At 43.4% G+C, this 25,534-nt stretch overlaps 1 protein-coding gene across 8 annotated transcripts in view; it reads right to left on the bottom strand.

Annotated features, from left to right (window-relative positions):
• Positions 1-25,534, bottom strand: part of arhgap36 (Rho GTPase activating protein 36) — a 44,479-nt gene that overhangs the window by 14,828 nt on the left and 4,117 nt on the right. For 6 of the 8 annotated variants that reach the window (XM_046380628.1, XM_046380629.1, XM_046380625.1 and 3 more), the window contains one exon: positions 4,356-4,512. In XM_046380628.1, coding sequence (XP_046236584.1) covers positions 4,356-4,491 — 136 coding nt within the window. In that variant the 5' untranslated portion in view covers positions 4,492-4,512. Of the gene's footprint in view, positions 1-4,355; positions 4,516-10,644; positions 10,794-25,534 lie in introns of those variants that run through there. The other 2 variants (XM_046380627.1, XM_046380626.1) reach the window with 2 other exon arrangements.

Here is a 25,534-nt window from a genome sequence, read left to right as displayed (position 1 = left end):
TTCCAAAGCGCTCAGCCCCTCCCGTCACACACACGCCACCTCCAGCTAAGGCTGATCTTCAAGCAATGGATGTCCGTCCGAGTGTGTGCGTGTGTGCGTTATGATTACATAATGCATATTCACAGAGAGCTAAGATGTCAGAACAAGACAGAGTGGGAACACGTCCAAGTATAACACACATTTTCCTGCAGTTCTGCATCACTGTTTGCTGTTGGTTTACAGTTTTGGTAAAATGCATTGTTTAAATGAATTGCAGGACGGCGAAACATCGTGGAAGGTTGCAGCTCAGTAAGCCGAATCCAACAATTTAAAATGATTTGCTTTTTTCGGCTATTTAAATGCCATCAGCATACATCATTGAATTTCTCAAGCAGTTTTAAATAAAGTAAATGTTGCCAGTCGGTTAAAACGTTCTTTTAGGCGATCAGGAGACAGATAAACGGAGCGAGGGGGGAACATATTTGTGGTAGACGACTGCTGGACTGTTAACGCAACACAGACAGAAAATGGAGACAACAAAAAGAAAGGATCAACATTACTCCAAGTTCTCATTAAACAAGTTCAAAAAAAGTTCATATGCTGACCGTCTGCCTTCAGCAATTCGATTTCAAAAACAGAACGTTGATCACATGACAGTACAAGTCAATCTGCCAGTTATTTCGCCTTGTTTTATTCTGTAAAATTCCACACTGAGCTTAATTCAAACAGTCATAATTAACAAGCTCAAATCATCTCAAAACTCTTGGAAGATCAGTCGCTCTCTGCCGATGGACTATTTGTTTCAGCTGTAACCAGGACACTTTGTGGCTTCTGTGGTTACAACAGATAAGAAATCGGGGTTTAAACAAAAACAGAGCATGTAAAAACAAGAACGAGTGGAGGGGAAAAGGAGACCAGAGGAAGGAGAGAGCGAGTGCATTCGGAGTCCCTGTAGAGCAGCGATTCACAGAATGGGGGCATGAGAATGAACCCTTGACAGCACCAAATAAGAGCAAATCTGTCTCCCAACTACTGACACGTTTCACAAAGAATCCACTGCACCCTGCCAATGAAACTAACACACACACACACACACACACACACACACACACACACGCATGCACAGGTGCATGTCCACAAATATGAGTGCAAAAAAAGTGAGTGATGCAGAGAAGGAGAGGAGGGAGTCGTATGAAAACAGAGCGCCACACATGGAAAAAGTCAACAAAGTGCAACCCAGCGGAGGGCAAAAAGAACAACAGAAAGACGCGACGGGAGGTGATGCGGAGACCGTGACGGACTGGGTGGACGGGAGAGACTTCGCCCTGGGGGACAAACCCGAGGACAAATATTCCCACACTTACTCACTGAGAACTTTGTCTCCGAGCCAGACAGCAGAATCAGACCGGTCCAGCATCCACGTCTCATTGTTCTAGTTTAACTCTGCACTCAAGACTTTTATTGTTCCAATCTGAGTGATATGGCAAGCCCAAGTCTGAGATGGGCTGCGTTCAAGTTCAGATGTTCGCATGGCCACAGCGTTGGTTTTTATTGCTGCGCTTTATGGAGCATCTGTGCTTGTTTTGTGTTCCCGTTTAACTCAAGTCGACTGTCAGCTGTTTGTTTTATAGCAGGAAAAAAACAAACAGTGTTTGCTTTTACTGAGTGACTGATTAAGCTCCTGCCACCACTGCTTCATCACCCAACAGCTTCACTTCCAGTGGAAAAAGGGCGACTTGTGTTTTGTTGTGTTTAACGTCCTTCCTCTCTGACTTGGGTTTACGTGGGTTGAAGTTCTTGTTTTGGCAACTGAAGCTGGTGTTTAGAAATGACTAATTCAAAGCTTTGCGGGGATCACGAGTCATTCTGTCCATCGGATAGATTGCTACATCTGGAAAATGTGGGATACCTGTCTGAAGTCCAGTCCCTGCATTTCAACTTGCTTGCAGGAATTTCAATCCCTGATTTTCCCCTGGCATGTGGTTCAAAAACAACAGAAACACAAGCTCCTGAAAGCATTTAATCAGACCCTCACTGTGCACCTGAACCCTGACCTGACGGAGGAACAGCACACCTTCAATCCATGATGATTAATATCAAAAACTAAGAACAGGATAACAAGAGAGAAAAGAACAACTTCCCACAAGCGAGGAGGGCAGGGACGAGTGGAGTCTCACAGGATGAATGAGTCACACGGGAGAAGCACATCAGCTTGTTTCCATCACTTAAGGAGAGATTAATATACTTAATTCCCCTGAGACCCGAGTCCTAAACCAAGATTTAGTCCTAAAATTTTCATTTCATAATCATTTCACATTGTGAGGGAAACTGCTCACTGCCTCGGCTGTGCGGTTTCACACCAGTTCTGCCAATCCACACGTGACATTAATGAGCCGGCGAAAGCAAGCGAAGAAGACGACGACACGGATGTAATGCGGGTTTGTAAGTGTTCTGTGGAAATGTTTTCAGGGGGAGGACATTCACTCAATATACGTGTCCGGCCTCAGAGTTACACAATACGCTTGCCCCACTGAGTGTAAACAAAAACTTTGTTTTTGTTGAGATTTTTGTGTTGGAGACTGGGTAGTCTCCAAGTTAGGGCAGGTCGGGGGTTAATAAACCCTGAGAGAGAACAACAGCACGGGAGAGAGCAGTCGAGTCTGAGAAAAGCAGCTTACATGCTGACTGGTCTCACTGACAGACCCATCACACACACACAGACTTCTACAATCAGCTGTGTTTGTTTCTGGGCATCAGTCTCTCCTCCCTGTGATCCTCCTGCCCTCGGCGATCCCTCCAAGCCCCAATAAACACGAGCGAAAAACCTCCCAGTCTGCAGCCTGTGAGGTGTTTGAAAGATTTACAGTTTATTTGTGAAACTGTCCCACTTTATTGGCTGGATTTACTACCTAAGAGTTCAGATGCATCAGCTGATTGCATATAAACAACGTTTCAAAGCGGCAAGAAGAGGAGCGGCTGTGCAAGTAAACACCAGCGGAGGGAAAGTGTTGAGGTATTTCCTAATTAAACGCACGGTTCTGGTTCTGATGTAGCTCGCCATGCAGGTGCCTAAAGCAGGAAAATGTGACTGACCTCGTCCACGTTTGAAAGTTTTAGTCACGTTACTTTTGACGGATTCTCTCCGACTCTCTCCTGAAAGTTACAGCGACAGCCGACCAAATGAAACGTTAGCTTGAACAAGACTAAATTTCTCGGGGTCTGAACATAGTTGGAAACATCTGAGATACATGCGCAACTCAAACCGTATAACAAAGTCGTTTTTTAGACGTTTTATTGTGGAAATCTCTCCAAAACAGGGCTGCTTTAGAGGCAGTGGCTGAAACTTTGAAAGCCTGGTGGCTTTAGTTATTGATGGCTGCTTTCCCAGTTTCAAGAATATCTGACTTTGTTAGCAGGATAAGAAAACAGGAGTGGTGGGGGATCATCTTCCAGTGCCAGAGGAAAACAGCCATCAAAGTGGCTGCTGAGAAATGTTAACAGCTACAGATACAAAGAAACCTGCCAATAAAAGTCAGACTGAATAATATGAAGTACGAATTCAAGCTGATAACCAGGCCATACACAAACCAGAGCACAGAGGTAAGAGAAGCAACTCTAACACGTCGAGCACCAAATAAATAACTCTTTTTGGCTCACAACTGATCATCCATTCAGGCCGTAAGAGGAAACCCTCCTCAGCCGGTCGTTTTTATTAAAAAGACTCTTAAAAACTTAAGAAGTTGCATTTGTTCACATTCAGCAGCAGAACAGGAAGCAGCTGTCTCATGCTGCCTTTATCTGATATAACCCGCACACATCCGAGGCGCCGCACGAAGGCTTTTATCCGCTATTCTCGAACGCACCCCAGAGATAGGCTGCTCTCAAAGCCCTGTGAGTGGTTCTGGAGATATCGAGTGAGACACGTGGGGGAACAAACAAATCACGCAGCATCGTCTGGCACTTCTTCTCCTCAGCTTCATCAACAGACTGTCGCGGCTGCTTCGGCTGTTGGGGGGTCAGGAAGGTTCAACTGTTGCCATTAATCAGACTGGCGCTGGCCGACTCTAATCTTGTTTGTGCAATATGTAGAAAAATCTAAATGTCAAAACGGCACATACTCCTCATAAAGTCACAAACTGCTGTTTTTGCATTTCAGCTTTTGGATCAAAAAACTAAATTCATACATTAAGGAAATTTAGTATAAATCTTTGCATTCAACTCTGGGAAATACAGCAAAAAGGTCCTAAAATGTTGAATTATTCCTTTAAATCTCAGACGTGGGTGCATCCAAAATCGACACACGCTTTAAAGAAAACTGAACTCAAGGCGAGGAAACAACCTTTACTCAAACATCGTCAGTATCCTGTGAAAGTCACCTCTGGGGATGCTGATCTTGAAGTCCAGGTCCCGCTCATCCAGGTGGTACAAGGCGACTTCCTGTAGCCTGGCTCGCTCCAGCTCCGACAGGCTCTGGATGGGCACCGGCTGCAGCCGCACGCTCTGACCCAACATGGTCGCCCACGTGTGGTCCCCCTGTTTGTGAGGAGAGACAGAGGACAGTGAAGACCAGGTCCACGACAAATCGACGCAGATTTCAAATGAGATAACAGCTTACTGCTATTAGGAGGTAGCGTTTGTCCTCGCATCAACTGCAAGGGGTCGGGTGAATAAAATAAACATCGGAAAAAAATAAGAAGTGCAGACATTTGTTCTTGATCAGCACTGAAAACTGAGGAAACAGCACAGGCCATCAATCACAATCACCATTTATCCTCTTATCTGTTTACAAGTCATCCAGCCAACAATTCAGGCACAAACCGAAGCAGACGACAGGCGGCCGTTATCAACCGACCATCAAGTTCTTCAAGAGGCAAAGAAGAAGATGATTCAGTTACTAAAAGTGACTCGCAAACCACGCGGGAGTCTGTCTCAGCGTCCACCGAGACATCACGGCGTCACCTGCAAAGCTCCGTCTTAACAAAATCAGTGAAGCTGATGGAGGTGGAACATTAAATATTTTCAGTTGAGTGAATGTCGAAAAGGATGAGCAAATGGTCACATTTAGCATCCAAACTTTATTTTGGACACATTAACCAAACACTCAAGGTTGTCGTCTCACTTGAGTACTAAGAAAACTGCAACCAAAAAGCTCATAAACGTCTTATGGGCAGTAACTCGAGCGCTCAGCTTAAGGGCAGTTTGGAGGTACTTGTACTTTAACCTCACAGCTTTTAGATATTTCAGATACAAAATCTGATCAACTGATCAGGATATGGATGATCAGACAGCGAACTGCCCAGCAGTAATCAACATGAGCGTCACCTTCAAACAGCTGACACACACACATCACTGCATCAATCACTGGAATCCACTTCTATGTACTTCTATGCTTGATACGTTATTAAGAAATATATTTTGACACTAATGCAGTATTTGTACTTACTAACAGCATTTCCACCCTGTGATATTAGTACTTTTACTGAACTGAGTTCCACCTCCCTCTTCATTTTGTGTAATGAGGTAATTCAGATATTATTGACATTCTCTTGTCAAAAATATGATTTTGATGATATTTTTAGTTCATCCATTCTTTGCAAATGCCTCTTGTGGTTTGCTCAATTGTTCATAAGTCCAAATCGAGGCTTTCTCTGTGGCTGCAGCCTTCAACAAAGGAAACCCCAGCTGATCCGACAGATAAACTCTGCATACTGTGATAACGCCGAGTCCTTGTCTGCAACACATTCTGAATACCCTTGTGAAGCACAAATAAATGCTGCTGTTAGCCCACGGTGGTCATGCAGTTCACTGAATGCTGCTCAGATTTAATGAGCAGTCACACTTCTGCTTGTTCAGTACTGAGGAGATTGAGTTGCCCTCGATTTGTGTATTAAACATCAGGGTTTAATTCTTGATTGGGGGGCGCATACCTGTGGCTTCATGTACTTCCTCTCTGTCTCTAAAATGGCGCGACGCGTGTTGCCATGTGAGCTTTGGCTGAAGGAAGGCCGCGGGATGCGTTCAAGAGCCTCAGAATGAAGGTGGAAAAGGAGAACCTTGAATTCAGGAGATCACAACACAATCACAAAGTCATGAATGCTCTGTCAAAGACCCTTACTGTACTACTGTATACACACACACACACATTCATGCTATGTTGTTTACTGCAAGGCTCTGGCCTCCTGTGAAATCCATTTAAAATGCTCACACCCAACACGTCGACAAATAAATAGAAAAGAACTATTGTGAGTCCAGTAAAACATTGTCAGATATTCACCAGTGGACAGATGGATGTTGTGCTAACTGCTTTTACACCAATGTTTCTAATTAGTGACTTAAATTGAAGAAATACTTTCTTCCTGGCTGAACTTCAGGTCTGCCAGTATTGACCTTAAGTACAAATTTGTGGTTCTTCATGTCACTTTCTACTTCTACATTCAAAAGAAGTCAGACAGGCCGATATCTCCAAAACTCTCCAGCTCACACCAAAACTATCAAGACAGATAAACAGCACTACAGGTAAGGCGAGGAATGGATTTTTCATTGTGGGGTGAACTTTCCCTTTAAGTGAAGAATCTGAATACCAAAACAGGAAAAGCACAATGAGGTGAAGAAGTGAGTATGAGCTGGACTGCAGGCAGCAGCCACAGCTTAACAAGAACCAGACGAACAGGCTCAACATCAGAGGTCCTTGTTTCACAACTGGTTCACCCCATCAGACAAAAAATGCCTTTTTAATACAACTATGTAGTGCGTTTGTGTGATCAAAGCCCCATTTAGAAGCCACGAGCATTAACTCTGAGGAATTTTGCATAACAGCGTGTAAATCAATCAGCTGCCAAATCAACAAATCACAGCGAGCTTTTGCCTGTTGCACAGAGGGACTGCAGGCGACTGACAAAGTCGTATAGCATCACCGCTATTGTATTAGACAAGCTCAATGTTAACGGGCAGGACGAACTACCAAAAACTCATCAAACCTATCAGCCTTTACTGGGGGCAAGAATTTAGAAAAATTAAACTTAAATCTCTATCTGCTGTAACAATATTTCAGTATTTTCCTACAGAAATGCAAGTACTCCATTTAAGGAAAATAGTTACTGACTGATCTGCATTAATACCTCGTCAATGTATACTGACAGGAGACGTGCGGGGACGATGGAGGACAATTTGACCAAGATGTATTTTATATACGTTCTCACCTCTGCAGGTCTCTTTTCAGTGTGTTCATTACGTTGGTAAACACTGGAGTTATGCAACAGTAAATGCAATAAAAACAACACATGACTCTGTTGTTTCCTTGGTGAAAACTGCATCTCATGATGTTTAGGTTTGCCTAATCTTCATGGATATTCAGACAGGAATGCATCAAAAGGGAATTTAGCTGCTGAGATTCCCTCAGTACGTTTGTCTGAAAGTATCACATGGCTTTAGCTTAAGTCATTAAATTGTCCCCACCCATCTTTCTCATCATCGAAGGTTTATGATCGAGGCTTCTGAACACTGGCTGACATTAACATCCAGAGAGGATGTCAGTGTCGCTGCCGCCATTGCAAAAAGCAAACCAACCGACTAAAGTCAGTTCCTTAATGTCAAAGTCCATCTAAAGCTTAGCCAAGAGCCACCAAGAGCTACTGGCCCCACCATAATGTCGCGTTATTGCTTCTTTCAAAAGGAGACACTTTAAAGGAACTTCTCAGTAACCATCCGTGAGTGCACGTCTTTACATAATCACTCCCTTGTAAGCAATCAGCCTCGAGCCCTTGAATCTCATCCTGACTTGCAAACCTTTCATAATCATTTACAATGACTGCCTCGCTCTGTGCGAATGAGTTTCCCTCCCCACATGCGTCCAACGGTCTCATGTCTGTAACCGAGCCGGCCTCGGCCCACACAGCACAGCACGATTGGGGAAAATTACCTTGGCCTTAATGCTAAACGTAAGCAGACAATCACGCTGTGGTGAAACTGGATGACGGTCACCCGCAGAGGTCGGTTAGGCCTCACCTTTCACGTTCTCTCACATTTTAGTGATTTTTAAAATCCCTCTCCGTGCTTCCTCCGCCCTCCCTCAGCTCTCCGTCGGGCTGCTGCTAATGCGACGGTGGATATTGCTCTCTCCCGTGGGTGTTTCTGTTCACTTCTCTCTCTCTGGTATTCATCATTAACCTCAGCCTTTCATCCTGCCCCGACTTCTTCTTGGCAAAACAGTGCAAATGAGACAGAGATTAATATGAGCCCTGCTGCTCGTTCATTAGCAGGAGGGGAGATGAGGTGGTTCATTTTTCACTGGAAAGTTTTAATTGTTGCCACTGATGTTAGCATAATAACTGCACTTTGTTACTGCTGAATATTTCAGCTTTGCTTCCCCCCCTCCATGTCTTAACCACAACATAACAGTGCAATGAAGATAAGCAATGAACGTGTGGTGAATCCTGCTCTTACGTCAGCGATATTCAGTTCTGGTCAGGACACAATCAAGCTTTTATGCATTTCCCCCAAAATGTTGTATTTATTTTAGATATTTGTGACATTTTAAGATCTATTAACTCTGGAGGAGATCTGGGGGATTTAAATCTACCCTTTAAGTTCATCATTTGAATTTAACGGAGGGATCAGACCTTTGAGCAGTGCAGTTAAGAAAAAGATAAAATAGCATATTTCTTCAAGTCTAGAATAAAAACAGATTCTGTGGAAAAGCATGCAGTAGCGCAAATGAGGCAGCATGTTATCTGTGCACACACAAGTGAATTCACACACAGGCCTTCTTGCTTTGTTGAATCTTGGCGTCCTGTTGCGCACACAAGTACTGACAGCTGCTCAGGACGGACATGAGCAGGACCTGAAACATGATGCATCACTAAGAACACGCCAGGTTTGGATTTTTGTCTCTTCAGTGAGACAGGAGGGTTTGTCGACACGACACCTGATGGCGATCAACTGTGACACCCGACCGATATCATTAACATGCTGATTACATGTCAACGATTTAACACCGAGCTAAAACTTTATTCTTGACACACAAGAACACTTTGTTCTAATACAGTCACTGCATTAGTTTCTCCACTTCTTACTAAGAAATGTGAGCTCCGTTTAGTGACAGGAAGTCAAACTGAGTGCTGTCTTGTCTCTTTGAAAGGGTTTGGGTCCTCTTCCTGCTGTCCTGAAGGCCTTTGCTGCTTCACTGGTGAGGGACAATGAGTTTACACTTGACTCTTGCATGCAAGCTCTCTGTTAGACTAAATATAAATTACTCAAGTATACACTGTGACCTGCTTCTCTTGCATTTCTTCTATCAGTAGTTTTAAGAAGGTACTCAGGAGTACAGTTTAACCAGGGTATACATAAAGGTATAGCAGATACTTAAAAGGGAAAATCTAGAGCTTGTTCTGAAATGTTTTCAAGTGTAAAATGGGTTTATTTTAAAATGTTTTCCTTCCTCCTTGAAAAAAAACAATCAAATCAAACTATATCAGTATACAGGCACATAAATAATGTGCTCGATTCCTGCTGTGGTTCCATGATTCTTTCTAATGAAGGAACATTATCTTCACATTATTCAGCTCCACACTGTGTTTTTCATCAGATTAATCAGGAACGGCGGCCGCTCTCATTAGGATTGCTCTCAGGAACACATCACAACTGAGCCTGGCACGCATTAGTATGCAAAGGTACTTACTCATTCACGCTGACAAGAACACACACACACACACACACACACACACACACACACACACACACACACACACACACACACACACACACATAAACAGACAGGCACCACTAATAGGCCCCTTGGTGGTGATAAAGATTGAGGCTCAACCGCAGAATTACGTCTTGAGTCGTCACAACAGCAGCACAACACCCTACTGTGTCGGTCCTGACTAAACTGGCATGTTACCACACACACACACACACACACACACACACACACAAACACACACACACACACACACACACACACACACGCACACGCAGTCTCTCAGAGTTTTCGGGGATCACACACACAGTCCCTTGCTGTCAGGTCAGTAGACGAATGCTGTTGAAGTGGATCTGTGCAACGCTTCCAGAACCTTGTATATGTATGTGCAGGAAGTGCAGTGCGTTGATGTACTGTGAAGTGAATGCATTTCATTGTAGCGCTGTAATGTAATGACATTAAAGGATCGTTGGTGGTTTCTGTTTCTCAAAAGAAAACTTCCTGAAACTCTGAAACATTCAGTTAGCGTGAAGCACCTTTTAGTCTTTGAGCAACTCCTATAAATCAATTTTCTCCTCTGTTCTGAGATATTTTGTAATCAACAGCTTGACCTCATTTGTTCATTGAGGGACCTTGTTTACAGTCTTTTAAAAGACTGAATTAATGTTGTTTATAGAGTTGTCCACCTCCCTAATTTGAAGTGACAGAGCTGAGTTTTTCAAAACATCTGCTGCTTTGTGGGGGTGGTCTGAACGAGACAATAATTGTTTCACAAGTACCAGACAGAAGCCAATTACAAGTATGATTTCTTCAAAAATGTTAAATTCCTGAGATTTTCCTTTCGTTGTTGTTTTATGATGGATGCAATCGACTCAAAATCTTTCCAGTTCAGTGAGATGTAGCATCGTGTATCATAAATCACTGACATATTCTCTGCTATGCAGACTTAACACACACACACACAGTACCTGTACAGGAGTGTCACCTTCTCTCAGTTCAAACTCCCCTGCAGTTGGTCCTTGCAGATTTCTCAGCTTTGGTTATCCAGACTTTGTGCTCAGACACTCAATGCATCCCAGCAGCTCTGAGTTAAAGCAGCGAGTGAGCGAGTGAGATGGAGACAGAGAGTAGAAGAGAGAGGGAGAGAGGGAGAGAGAGAGGGAGGGCTGAGAAGTGAGTTAGATTAAGAGACGAGGAGGAGGAGGAGGAGGAGCACCGCATACTAAACTTGACGTCCAGGAGCCGAGAATATAAACACAAGAGGGAGGGAGGGGAAGTGGTATAGAAGGTGGAAACAGGAAGGAGGTGGAGTGGAGGAAGAAAAAGAGGGAAATGAGAGGATGGGGAAGAAGAGCGGCATGAGGAAGAGAATGAGGGGGGACAATAATGACCCTAAAAAAGGCAGGTAGGAATAAAGGAAACAAACAGGTAAGAAAAGAGTGTGAGTTAGAGGAAGGGATGAGGAAGAGAGAGAAGAGAAAGGAGGTGAGGAGGGAGGGAAGGGAAAAAGTAATAGGAAATTAGGCAGTAAGGAAGAGAAGGAGGTCTGTAAGAGGTGTAGGGAAGGAAAGAAGGAGGTAACATGGGACATAAGTAGGAAGGATGGGAAGTTAGGAGGCAGGGAAGGAGAGAAGGGAGTAAAGGAGCGATAGAATGCAATGAAGGAGGTACAGAAGGAAATATAGGGAGGGATCATAGTGATTTGTAGGAAGGGAAAATAGGAGGAGGTGGGAAGTAAAAAGGGAAAATGAGTCATGGAAGCAGAGAAGGGAGCAGGAAGGGAGAGAAGGACACAGGAAGCAAGGGAATACAGAAGTCACATATGGAGCACAAGAGGCAGGAAGTGATTAAATAAGGCAGGGAAGCAGTGAGGAGAAGAAGATATCAACATGAAAGGAGGGGATGGGGAGTAAGACAAGGAGCTACGAAATAAGGAAGTAGGGAAGGGAGAAAGTGATAAAAGGAGTTAGGGTAAGGAGTAGAGTAAGGAGTGAGAAAGGGAATTAATACAGGAGATAAGGAGGTAGGGAAAGAAACAGTGAAAACTAAGTATAAAAGAAGGGACAGAAGAATAAGAAAGGGAGGTAGGGAAGTTGACAAGGAAGTCAGGGAGGAAGAGAAGGGAGGTGAGAGGGAGAGAAAAGGGGAAGAGAGGAAGAAAATGAAGGAGAGAACGAGAAGCAAGGAGGGAGGGAGAGAATGTGAGCGGGAGGAGGATTAAAACGACAGGATAAAAGCTCTATAAAAAGGACAGATGGGGAAGAGAGAGAAAAGAGTCGCAGATGAGAGGAAGTGACACAAAAGATGTTTCATAAGAAAAGGAGCTTTGGGAGCACTTCTCTCTTTTCAGCAGCAGTCATGTTACTCCAGCGAGAGCGGAGCTAACGTCAGGATATTCCATATTAAAAGCTGAACTCCCCTTCTCTCACATCTGTTTGTATGAAGTTAAATCCAAGCAGCTTCACTTGTCCCGATATTAAAACTTCAAGACAGACAAGACGTACAAAAAATGTTTCAAACTCCCGAGTATCACTGGTACACAACAACGACAAACAAATCCAGACACAAACCTTAAAGCAGAAACAACTGATTTGTGTTTTAACTGCATGGGGGGGCAGGGGAACATTCAGTCAGTAAAAAAGACCGACATATCATCACGTTTAAAAAGACGCATAAAGAGGGAAAAAGTGGCCTACTGATAAACAGTAAAGCTGTGAGCTGCAAATCAAAACAATGAGCTAAAAGAGATTTAAAAAAAAAAACAAAAAAACATTCAGCCAACGTCACCTGACCTGAAAATCAGCAGGTCTGCTGTTAAAATTCTAACTCTAACAAACGCCTGTTTGACTGAAGGAAGCTTTCACAATAACCAATCATCTCGCACCACAGAGAAACCCTGACATGTCTTTGACAGCATATCAAAGCTGTGCCACAGTATTGTTAGTAATCCTCAAATTACATACGTGAGTCAGGTGTGGATTATGGTGGGATTAATACGATAATCTGAGGAGATGACCGGAGTTAGAAGCACCTGGCCAAGACTGAGACTGTGAGCTCTTGTTGCTATGCGAAATCAATGAATTGACAAAATCCTGAAGGAAAATTCTCGTTTGCAAGTTTTTCTACAGCTGTGCAGTAATCTGTGTGTGTGTGTGGAAACAAGCCTGGAAAATGTCTGTCAGCACTCCAGCTGTGGGGGCCCAAAACAACGACAGCGGCTAAAATGGATGACACGGCGACCTCGTAGCCTCTCCGGTCAGCCTCCGACAGAGTTCAGATGTCACAAACTGTCTCTAATGAGGGCAGGTGGGAATGACAGGAGGTAAACAAGTCAAAATGAGCACAAAGTTTGTGCATGGGCAGTGTATGTATCTCGTAGCTGTCATGAAAGCGTTGATTTAGAGCAGTTTGTGTCGATTTCTCCTGCATCGCCATCCAAAGCCATTTCAGAAAGATATTTGGGTGCAACACCAGTGAAAGAGGCGGCGGGAGACGACAGCTCAGCAGGATCAAAAGAACATTTCAGCAGAGAATGTTTAAACGTCCATGAAACGGAAGCAAATCACAGCAGAAACTCGTCATCGTGTCCACAATTTGCTTGCTAACGCCAGTCTTTTATTAGCGGATCAGATTTGTGTGAACGCTCATCTTCCTGTTGCATAAGGCTGAAATGTGCTTATTACAGTAGAAATAGTCTTGACCTGTGACCCCCTGGCCTGTCCTTTTCCATTGATCTCTCCTATTCTCCTCTCTTCTTCCTTCCTGCTTCTCCCCATCATCTTTGATCCTCCTCACTTCCTGTAGAGGCTGCCATACATTTCCAGGTCAAAGGTCACGAGTGGCGACGCACGTACTGCTGATGAATCTCATGTCCTCAAACCCGCGTGCTGACTCTGACTGTCAGCTTAAAAACAGGATGGATGATCAACAGGCAACACGCCCCCTCATTAAAACACACACACACACACACACAGCTGAACCAGGATATCCAAGCCAGGACAAGCATGTTGAACTTCATTGACTACAATGCCACCTACAGTCCAAACTATGTACAACAAGATAAAATGAGTTTAAAGTTCAGCCACAAAAGGGTGTAAAACCCGCCAACTACTTTGATTTCTTTGCACTTTCAATGAATTCCTCTAACTGTATCTGACAGCTTAAGATGTTGTTAAGCTGATAGGATGACCAAAGTGTTGTTTGAGGGACTTTTCACTGATAACTGATTATATATATGAAGTTCATATCAAATTTCATGTCTGCCAGGACATTTTATTTTGTGAAATTATGACAAACCATTTGTTTTTATTTAAGGGTCATGGTGAATTACAAAAAAATCCAACACACTGTGAAACCTTAATATAATCTGAGCTTGTTATCATCTCAGAGTGTTGCTGACGTTGTTGTGGTGTTACACATCCAGCAGACAGCCCAAAGTTAGTGGTCTTTTGCAGTCTTGTTTCTGACCACCTGATCAAACATCAGTCCAATATTCACTATCCTTTTAGCTCCGATTTGGTCTCCACCAACTCTAAAGTTCCCAACTGTATCATTTAACCTTCTGTATAATTAATATAGAAATAATGACTTGAAGGCTGAAGTGTAGGAACAGCCACTTACCTGACATCAGGGTTAAAGTTAAAACTGTGAGTGCAGGAAAACAAAATGCACTCAAGAGAGTAAGTAAAACATTCAAATGTGAGGCAACTTCACAATTATTCTGAAGTGGAGGGAAAAAAGGGAAATCACAAACCAAATACCTAAAATAGACCCGACTCCTTCACTGACTGAACCCTACAACTTTAGCTAATAACCCCTGCAGAATGACTGCAAACTAGTCCTTACAGGGCACACACACACACACACACAGCAAAACACACCTAAATGTAGGATTCTTGCATATTAAGTAACCTCCCATGAGGGCTGTGGAACACTTTTCTCAAGCTGCTACGTGACTGAGCGTCTGGCCAAGTTCTGCAATGTGTGATCAAGCATTAAACTTAAACACACTTAAAAGAGCCAGCGGCCCAGAACTCGGTTTGCTCTTTAAAGTGCTGAATTTGTCTCGACTTTCACAACACATGTCATACGCAATGATCATTTATTTGGCTAATGAAGTCTTTATTGCCACAGCTCAAAGTGCAGCAGTTAGAGGGAGGTGAAGAGCATTACTCAGTCACCTTTTTCCCTGCAGACAGACGGGAGTGGACGGGTTGCAGAGTCCCTCTTTATCAGCAGATAGTCGGGGGCATGAAGAGTTTATGAGATAAGGTGTTTCTGGCTTCCAAACTGCAGGCCAACAGGGTAGGATACGTCATGTGGCTGCACACAGCATGAAACAGGGAAGCGTTTCATAGATCAACACACACCTGAGTGCTGTTTCAGGAGATGGGATAGTAGTTCATCCCGTCAGACATGAGTAAATAAATCTTAAGAACATGTAAGTTAGCTGTTTTTATGAATCACTTGAGTTCAGGTCATTTTAAAGGGGCTGTTACAAAAAATGTCTGGTTAGAGGCAGTTTGATAACCTCCAGTTGGCAAATTATCGATGTCGAAACGGAAAGCAAGGTAGCTTAATGACACTTGATGAATGTAGTACTTAATGAACATTAAACATACACACACACTGCTTCTGTGGGTGTCTCACCATGTTACATTTTACTGTATTCCTTTTCATCAACCCTTTTCTGTGTCTGTTTGTCTCTCTGAGGATTTGGGGGAAAACGAGAAGAGGAAATGCCAACACTGACAGAGGAAGTAAGATTCCGGCGAGGATATCGATAACAAGTCTTTCTTTCTGTCCATGTCTCTCTCTCTCTGTCTTCTCTAAACAGGACGTTCACATCCACTCCCATCATCACAATCATCGAAAACCGTTTGACAGCTTCCACACACTCCTCAAAACAACAACGACGACGGATCCAATGACTTCCTGCTCAAAGAGGAAACTGCGTTAAGGTTTAGTCTAACATGACGTCAGACTCCCTTGCTAGACAAAACTATTTTGTGTAAGGCAGTGAAATTGCGGCCCTTGATGGAGTTTCCAGGTGGGCCTCCAGCAAAACGATGACAAGGAGTGTGTCGCAGGTCTTTAGTCACGGCTTTTATACACTTTCTGCAATAAAACCAAAATCTTGTCCAAATAAACTTGACGTCATCAACAACAAATCATACTTCCCCAGGAAGTCGTCCTAACTGTAGAGTGCCACCTGATGGGTGTCACAAATCTACACACTAAATAAGATTCAGACATGTTATGAGTGTCAGTTAGCTAGATACTGCATTAATTCTGCATGATGATTGTTTTGTTAGCACTCTGTTAGCATAGCTAAGCCTAACCGTCTCATTAACTAACTTCACTCGTTTGCTTCTGTCAGAGGAAGCAGGGTCAGGGGCATCACGAATGCCTGTACAATATTTCAATGCAATTCACCTTAAAGTTGAAATGTTTTGGTCTAAACCAGACTTTGCTGCTGTGATAAAAGCACAAACCGATTCGTCCAAAAGGACAACAGGACTTTGATCTTTTCACCGACTTACTTCCTGTTTATTTGATCGCTTGCTCTTAACTTCTGGTTTTCCACCTATGTTCACATGTTCTCCACTTAACGGGGAACAGAGAGAGGTTACAGAGAGGAGAAGAAAAACAGAGTAGAACAGAGAGCAAAGCTCATGTCGACAAACTTATAATAACCAATAATAAAAAGACGTATCATGTTTTCTGTCTCCCGCAATTTAAACGACAGGCTATATAACATCTCCCAGAGGTCCTCACTGCTTAGATCAACTCCCCAAGCAGACAGAACAAAGATCCTAATTTGAAGAATACCTTGGGGAATCTGGATCAGGGAAACAACATATCAGAGCACTTTTTCAGAGACCATATCCAGAAACAAAAAGAGTACCGGTACAAAAAAGAATGTTGGTTTTCCTTTTGTATTTTAATTCAGCATAACTATGTGAGCGTTAGTGCATCTCAATCCAGTTCGGAGAGCCTTTGTGCGGCTCCATGAACAGACTCTGATATTCTGCTTATGCATCTGCATGACCGTCCTGCCAACAGAAACGCCGCCGCCGCCAGTTACCCTAATATCTAATATGACCTGCGCGTTATCCATCAGGAGCAGAGAGGGAGTAGAGTGAGGCTGATAAATAGCAAAGCTCATGGATTCAAGTTTGTAACATAAATAAAAGGTAGGAAATGCACTGATAAAATACCATTAGGGAAGTTTCAGACAGAAAGGAGGACAAACGCTGGCAGATCAGTCGCGCAAATCACTTGTTAAGATCGTGTGTTAGCTCAACTTGGATAAGGATCAAAATTCCCTGAAAACCTCCTAATGAAGCAGCACAGACGTTCCTCAGCACGCATTCACAGAGTTTTCATGTTTAAATACTGACAGGAAGAACGTGTGTCTCACTTCAAGATGATTTGCAAGGTCTGTACAAACAGACTAAAAAAAAAAAAAAAACAGCACTTTTAAGAGGACAAAAATCTGCCTCTGTACGAGAGCTGATGCATCCACCACCTCATTCTGTGACTTGAAGACAAACGTCTGCTGTGGTGGCGACGTGCTTCAGCATGGCAGCAAACAGCGATACCTTTTACTCCTGTCAAACAGCATTTACTCTGCTCAAGCTCATACGACGCGTTCATCTTTGCCTCCTTTGATCCACGGTGCTTTTCTGTCTTCGTTTTATCTACTACGACAGCGATACAAAGCAGAGGAGAGGTGGTGGGAAAAGGAAGGAAAAAAGCAGAGAGAGAAGGACTAAACGAGACGAGCGTTCCAAGTTCGAACAGAACTCTGAATGCAGCTTTAAACACCAGCTCAGCTGATTTGTTTTCTTTACAAGCTGTAAAATTCTGTGCACTTGCTCTTTAAAAAAAAAAAAAAAGAGCAAACGGCACAGGAGACAGGCTGACCTCTGAACTCCAGACATACCTCAGTAACAGACAGCTGATGAGATTACAGACACACATGACGAGAACCACACAGTTCATCACCTTCTCTCCACGGCGACCAGATTTAAAATAATTGTGCCGGTGCTCAGAAATCCCATAATTCTGCACATTTTTGCCCATTTCTAACTGCTGCTCAAAGGCACAAAGACATGCTGACGTACGTATACACACACACACACACACACACATTGAGACAGCGCCTGATGAAAAGAAAAGCTCTGAAATCCCCTTGAATTAGGAGCTTAAACTAAATCCAATTAAAATCATAGTTAGGATGAACACAATTGAATAGAACTGTTTTATCCTACATCTCAGATTTCTACATCTGATGGGGGCGCTCACACACAAACTACTCTTACTGCTGTCACTTACAAACTGGAAATAATAGTAATTAGAAATAATAATAAAGCAATGACTGTAACAGGACACAAGCAAGCGGAGTCATTAGAAAGTGTTCTGTGTTATTAGGCCTCACCGACAAACAAAAGTCAAAAGGTAAAAGGAAGTGTCACCGTGGTGACAGCTCTGACCCTGACAACCCCCGGACATGACCATCCATCTCAGGATGAAAGCCGTGAGGAGATGTGGACACCATTTTGGGCCGGGCAGCCATTCCCCTAGAGGAAGAGGACAGGAAATGTGGAAAAATGCCAACCGGGGGCTTTGATGATGGAGCCCTGCTGCCTCTGACTTCCTGTGAAATGACACCTGTCATGTCGTAATGGTCACGTGATCTTATAGGATGTTTGTTTTGTTCCTTTTTTTAAAATCTACATTTGATTTTTATTTTCTTCGGCTTCGTAGCCAACCACAAAGTGTAACTGCCTTGAATCTTTGTCCTGTCTCTCTGAACAAACTCCTGGAAAGTTCCACTCGTCCCTCCCTCCTCGTCTTGGACAAGCTGCCTGCTGCTTGCGTAACAATGCTAAGTCACATTAAAGAAGCGGATTTCTGGACGGATAACATCAACCTGAAATGGCCGAGGCCCGCTCAAAGCTTCTTAAAACCAAGAAAACGGCTCGCTGCGGGGTTTAGCGAGCACAGCATGAAGCCGGATTTAAAAACACGACCCAGTACGTATCGGCCCTCAGTCTTATGGGATGGGAATGAGAGACTTTAAATTAAGATTGCAAAACAAAAAGAAATAAATTAATGGTCTTAATACTTTTCCCCCAGTGGTAAAAGTGACCAGGGTATACTTTCTGAAACGTTTTGAATGGAGGAGTTTTAACAGAGCATTTCCACCATGTGATGTTAGCAGTTTTACTTCAGTTAAGGATCTAAATACTTCACCCGCCCCCTCCTTCTGAAGCGACAGGGCTTAACTACTGTCAGGCCTCGGTGAGCGTCAGAAACGGCCTGCCAAGCGAGCTGCCGAGGACCAGAACGATCCTCCAGCCTCACGAGTCAGTAAATCAGCCCGACGCTGACGTTTGTGGCCCGACCAGCAGAAGATCCATCACGAAGTCTGGACGCTGACACGCACGCGGAGCCGCCAAGGCCGACGCAGATGCACACGGGCGTGTAAAGGAAGATGGATGGAGCTGACGGTAGCTCAAAATAAGTGAGCAGACCTGGCTCTCTACTGACTGAATCTCGACTCTACACAAAGGTAAAGCGAAAGAGCGAGAGAGAGGGAAAAGACGGAAAGAGCTTCGTCCACGTTTCCACTCAGATGTACGCGACTAAACCCTCTGAGGGTTATGGAGTGGGAATCCTGTGGTTTTCCTGTCGTAACTCAACAAAGGTCTTCCCAGGACGGAGGAAGGCATGCAGAAATCTCACACACACACACACACACACACACACACACACCCCTCGACAAATATGCAATATAATATAAAGGAATTCTGATCTGATCTGATATTTGTTAGTCATGCATCCTCAAACACACACACGTGCCCACGTTGAACACACTCGAGCGCAGACGTTATCCATCCTTTCCGGAGCACAAACAATTAGTGCCTCTTCAGCTACTGATTAACTATCACTCAGCTCTGTGGGTTTGCTTTTGTTGTTTTTGTTTTTTTAAAACAGAAGCAACAACTAAGGTTTTTACCGGCCCAAAACACTAAATGGTCATAATGAACCTACGGGGGAACAAACCTTTTTCTCCAGTCAAGTGAAGCTCTGTGCCAGTAGTGGACTAAGTAATAGTAAGTAATAGTAAGTAGTAAGTACACCTTCTTGAATAAGTAAATGAGTATTAGGAGTTAAATTTGCTTAAGTGTCAGGGATCTCATGAATGACAGCAGAGTTTGGATTTGTTCTCAAGTGAAAATATCAAAACAGGGACTAAGAAGGAAAGAAGAGAGACAGCAAAGAGGACAGAAATGATCTTACATTAGCGATGTTTAATAAGCTTAAAGAGTGAGGCTGTAGTTTTAGATTTTTCTTAGCCTTTTTGTTAATACTTTGGCTTTCCTACTCTTTTGTCTTTGGCCCTCATCCCAAAGCCAGCTGCTTCCTGCTTAAAACACAAATCTTTATAGCTGCCCGGCGCAAATGTGTAGATTTATTTTTTCACTGTGCGCTTTTAGAGCGCATCACTGAAACTCAGAGGAGGGGGACGTATTTACTGGGGGACTATTTTCAGCTGCGGATTGAATCTGACGCTCCAGTGAGCAGCTTGTCACTCAGTTTCTGGTTGACACAGCAGTTTTTGGAACTACTTTTCAGCAACTGATGTATCTTCATCCTCAAAACAGCCACATCACAGAAACAAGTTCTACATGCATTCCTTCATTTTAAGAGCCAACTAAAGCTAAACAGAGGATGACTTTACTCTGCCTCGGAACCAGCCAATCAGTTATGTTGTACCGACTATTCAGAGTCATGAGCACAGGAATTTACTGGTGGCTTTTGTTCGAGCCCATTCAGAGTCACCGGCACGTCTTTTCTCCCAGTAATTCAGAACAGTTTTCCTCATTTCTGCAGCGCAGGCGGTGAACCTGCAGCTGGATGTTCGCTGGTTATATAACGGAGAGCACGACTGATGGGAGATTACACACCGTTCATGAGGACGCCCCGAAGGCACTCGCTCACACACCACTGCAGCCACACAAACACACATGCACGCACACCAGATGCCAGACGAGACCTCGAAGGCATCACCAGTGCAGGGTGGAGAGAACCGATCCATCTGAACGTTAAAATACAAGAGCTGTTTTGTGTCAAATTACAGAAAACTGGGTGGATTGAGAAGGACAAAGCTGGAAATCAAATCATACATATTTGAATTATATTTGTGTTAAAAATGAAAACACACTTAAAAGGGGAATTCCAGTTGTTTCTTTTTTAAACCTGGGCCACTGACGGTTCATACTGACCGACAGCTTTGGATCTGATCCAGCAGATCCCCCTGATCCGGAGACTCTTACATCCTTACTGTGAACTTGTTAATATTTTTGACATCGTGTTTCTGGGTTATTTTGCACCTTTATATTTGCATTGTTTCGGGCTTCATACTGCAGCTGCTACCCAACAGTTTCTCAAAAATAAATAAAGTTCCATCTCTGGTAATTGCGGTCAAAAACGGAACATTTTTGATCCCCAGTTTTACCTTTCCAGGAGGAACCAATGGGCTTGAGGATACAAACATGGTAGAGAAAGTGTTCAGAGACGCACCATCACATTTTTATATTAAAAAACATCAATATTCCCAACCGTGTCCATTAATCTGTAAGAAAGTTGCAGACTTAAACAAAAGTCAAAAAAAGGCAAAACAATAACAACAACAACAAGACAACAACAGTATGAAGTCAATTTGCAACAGCATGTCTGCTGTCTCCCGCCTACGATAAAATCCATTGAAAGCATAATGGAAAACTCGTGAACAAATAAAAACCCAAATTCTCTCATTAAAAACGACTGCACAAAGCGAATCCTACCTTAGCAGCACTGACTTTCATTGTGGCACAAATCAGACCTTGAAGCTGGTAGAAACCAGAAACAAACGGCGCATTCTGAGCCGGCGGGGAAACCTGAGACGACTGGAAGGGACACCGGAGAAGAGACCGTGGTGGGATCTGACCCTGATCCAGAGGAAACACACTCCAGAGCCTCGGGGTTGAAAATGAGCACACGCCATCTCTGAGCGAGTCACGCCTTCGTGGTAATTCTCAGCTTTCATCACCGCTGGCTTCGCCCTCTGCATCGTCCTCTAAATCTTCAGCTGTTCCACCTTGTGCCTCCAGCTTCATCTTCCCTCTTATGACATATGGTGCTCATTATTAAGGCGAAGCATCCAAGATGTTAAGCAATATCTTAACCAGCGGAATAAATCATCACATGCACACAAAGACTGCAGAGCATCTGATTTCTTAACAGACTTCAAACCAGAAGAACGCATGGACTTTGGGAACTAAACAGTAACCTCGCCAAAAGTTAAATTAAAATCAGGTGTAAAAACATCCCGCTGCATGAGGTGATGAAGTGTTTAAACTGCTGCCTCTTTTAAATGACATAACATCATCATAAATAACTTTTATTCTTATCTTTCTATGTGTTAGCCAGTTTGGTTTTACAGTTTATTTTATTTCTTGTTCTGAGTTTACTATTTTCCACTAGTCTCGTTTATTTAGACTACTTTTGTTGGTTTTGGTATTATTACAGCAGATGGACAGAAGGTCTCCAAATAACTGTATTTATATCCTCTTTATTTGGTATAAAGTTGCTCAAACTATCAGTGAAAGCAACCAACACGGTTCACGGATGCTTCATTTCAGATTTTTGTCTTAGACAAACAGACAACGGAAATCATTTGGTAGTCATGCAAAAACAAACAACAACAGACTTCCAACTAAATCGCACCCTTCCCACCTAGTGACACACAGCAGTGTTTAAAAGAGATTCTGGCACTGCATTAAAACCTGGACCAGTTTCACCAACTCATCTGCATGCTATTAAACGGTAAACTGCCTGAACTGACCCTTTAACTGTATCCCATGCTGTGTGATGACATCTTCAAACTTTAGTCTGCATCCAAAACAGTAAACACAGCAACATGGATGGGTGTCACCTTCATCTTCACCTCACTAATTCGACATGTGACCACCTCACAAACGCAACAGTAGTGTGAAAACCAACACCGGCCGGGTAAGGTCACAGTCGCCCCACCCCCCCACCCCCGAGTCCAGAACACAAACAAGTCTTTAACTTTAATGGGATTTGGCTTCGTGGAGCCAAATAAAGTTCCAGACTCTTGGCTACACAAATCAAAAAGACGAGCAAGAAATATGACAGGGCTGGACGGGCTGCACGCCGAGGCTGCCGAGACAGGAGACAGATGGGATAACAGCAGCAGGGAGAGCGAAACAAGAGACGACAGACGGGCGGAGGCAGAAATTATAGTTAGAGAGAAAAGTGATGCAGCTGTCTGGTGATGTCTGACAGGAAGGAAGAACCGAGAGCAGGATAAAAATCATAGTGATATCAACTTCAAGACTGAGCTCGCCAAGTGATGATGCTTTCAAAGACTGGTATCATGGCTGCTGTGGATAGGACTGTATTTGACTTCCCACAGCACCAGCAATGAGGTACTTAGACCACTTTACATAGTGATACATGGGTCTGCAGTACAAATAAACACAGTCTACTTCCCCAAGTATGCATACAGTCTAACACAGCACACCCTGGGGGTCCAGTACCACTTGCACCACTTGCACACACAAGCAAATCCTTCATGCATCTGCTGCACCCCCACCCCACACAAACACAAACACAAACACACTCTTGTGAGTGTTGCCAAATCAGTAGATTTTAAGAAGAGAGGAAAAAAATCCACTCAAGAGCACTTTAATTCAGCATTTGGCAGCTCACACGACTTTGCGTTTCCGGTTCGGCAGTTTATCTATCTGAGGGCCGCTGATAAAAGGAAAAAAAAAAGGCAGAAGCGACCTCATCTTTTAGGCAGCCTGATATCAGGATCACCAAAAAGCTTCAACTGGAAGTCTAAAGTCTAAAGGACAAGTCTAGGTCGAGGGCTTCACCTCAGGGACGTTTCGCACAGATGTTCAACAGTCATCCAAATTCATTACAGCAGAAGCAGAGACACAACAGCACTAGAAAACACACTCCAACACGTTTCAGTTAGAGAAGACGACACTCACAGGTTTAGGAAGCGAAGCAAAAAGCAGACAAGCTGAGGGAGCAGCCGAAGAACAAAACATTTTAGATGTGCAGGAAACCAACCATTTAAAGCCAGCATCTCCTCTGTGGGAAGAGAGCAGCTAAGCCAGTCTTCATCAAAAAGAGGATCTCCTGAATCTGCACACTTACTCACTCCTTTTGGCAAACCCTCAGTGTTGCAGTTGTGCTCCACACTCAGGACAACAAATCCAAATGTACCATGACAGCCCCTATGACATAACTAATCAGAGCTCAGGTCCCAGCTTGCTCAACTGGATGCAAGTGAGCTCTTCTTGCACATCGTGTCGAGTGAGTAGACAGTAGAGGTTCATTAGTACATCTGTTAGACGTGAAAACATCTCACGTTTCGCAGCATAACACACCACAAACGCCGCAACAGAGGCCAAGCGCCTGAGCCGCCGGACCTGATGCTTTTCGCTGTTAGTGTTCACACATGCACAAGCTGTCAAGCCTGAAAAGGATTAGCTGCACTCTGCAAACTGTAATCGACTCATGAAAAGAGGTGCTGCATCTCTAATTTATTTCTCTCCTGCAAAGCTGAGCTACTTCACACTTCTCTGCCGGCGTTCACCACTCGAGCACGAGGTGATGACAACAACGACGACGACAACCCAGCTGAACAGGCTTTTCTACACACCGAGGCAGCTTCAGGTAAACTTCTCAGCTTATTCTTCTTCTCCTGCTGTCACACATTAAAATCTGATTTGGTCCCGTCAAGTCATGAACACAACACCGACATACTGTCACCTTGTAAATCTTGCTATCAAACAGTTGCTTTTTAACACATCCAGCAAACCCGGAGTGACGTCTGCATTCATCAGTAACTGTTCACACTCTTTTTAACTCCATTTTTGGTCTCCACCAACTCTTAAACTCCTAAATACGCACATTTGGGTGCTGACAGGTGATTCATGGTGGTATTCTCAGAGTTTACACACAATTTCATGTTGATTGCACAATGTAATGGCTACAGAATAATCAGGTCCTGCTTTTTAGATTGGATCCCGTTAAAACTCGCTTTGACTGTGTGATGTTGTCCTCCACAGGGCACGACATCTCCCGGGAAAATGAAGGCCGAGTGACGATCCAGCACCGACTCTATCTGCGTTCATGTCTCCACGACAGAATGAATGAATGAATGAATGAATGAATGTGTAAACTCACAGTGCCTTCAGAGTTGAGAGCAAAAAAAAAAAAAAAAACCCTTTAAAGGTGCAAGCCGTGAAAACAAAAGAATGAGCCGAAAGAGACTAAAACGTCACCTTAAGCTGACAGGGACACTTTTTATATTACATCACACAAGCTTTAAAGTGATTTTAAGTCCGATGCTGTGAGGAAAAAAAAACAAAAAAAATCAGCTGTGCCATTAATAATGTTAATGTGCACTAACTCAGTGCAGTTTACAGTGAGGTTTAACAGGCTGCAGGGTGGATGTGATGTAAGCATGAGCAATCGTTCGTCTCACTAAAAATGATTTGTACTATGAGGTAAATTAGCTTAAAAAAAAAGAAAAAAGGAAGAAATACTGCAGTACCTGCAGAAATAATCAAGAGCTCTACATTCTTCCACCACAGTTCACTTAAAATAAAGATGTTCCCCATTAAAATGACCTCAACTCAAAGCACCACCCTGTTTTATTTAGATTATGTTCCTTTACTGTACTTTAAGATTACCTTCCCACATCCTTTTCGCACAGATGAAAAAGAGGGGAAAAATGACGAGTTTCAGGAAATTTACTCG

This window comes from Scatophagus argus, chromosome 23 (genome assembly GCF_020382885.2).
Source record: "Scatophagus argus isolate fScaArg1 chromosome 23, fScaArg1.pri, whole genome shotgun sequence".
NCBI classification, from domain to species: Eukaryota; Metazoa; Chordata; class Actinopteri; family Scatophagidae; genus Scatophagus; species Scatophagus argus.
Note: the sequence above shows the minus strand (reverse complement) of the source record. Positions and strands in the feature narration are given on the sequence as shown.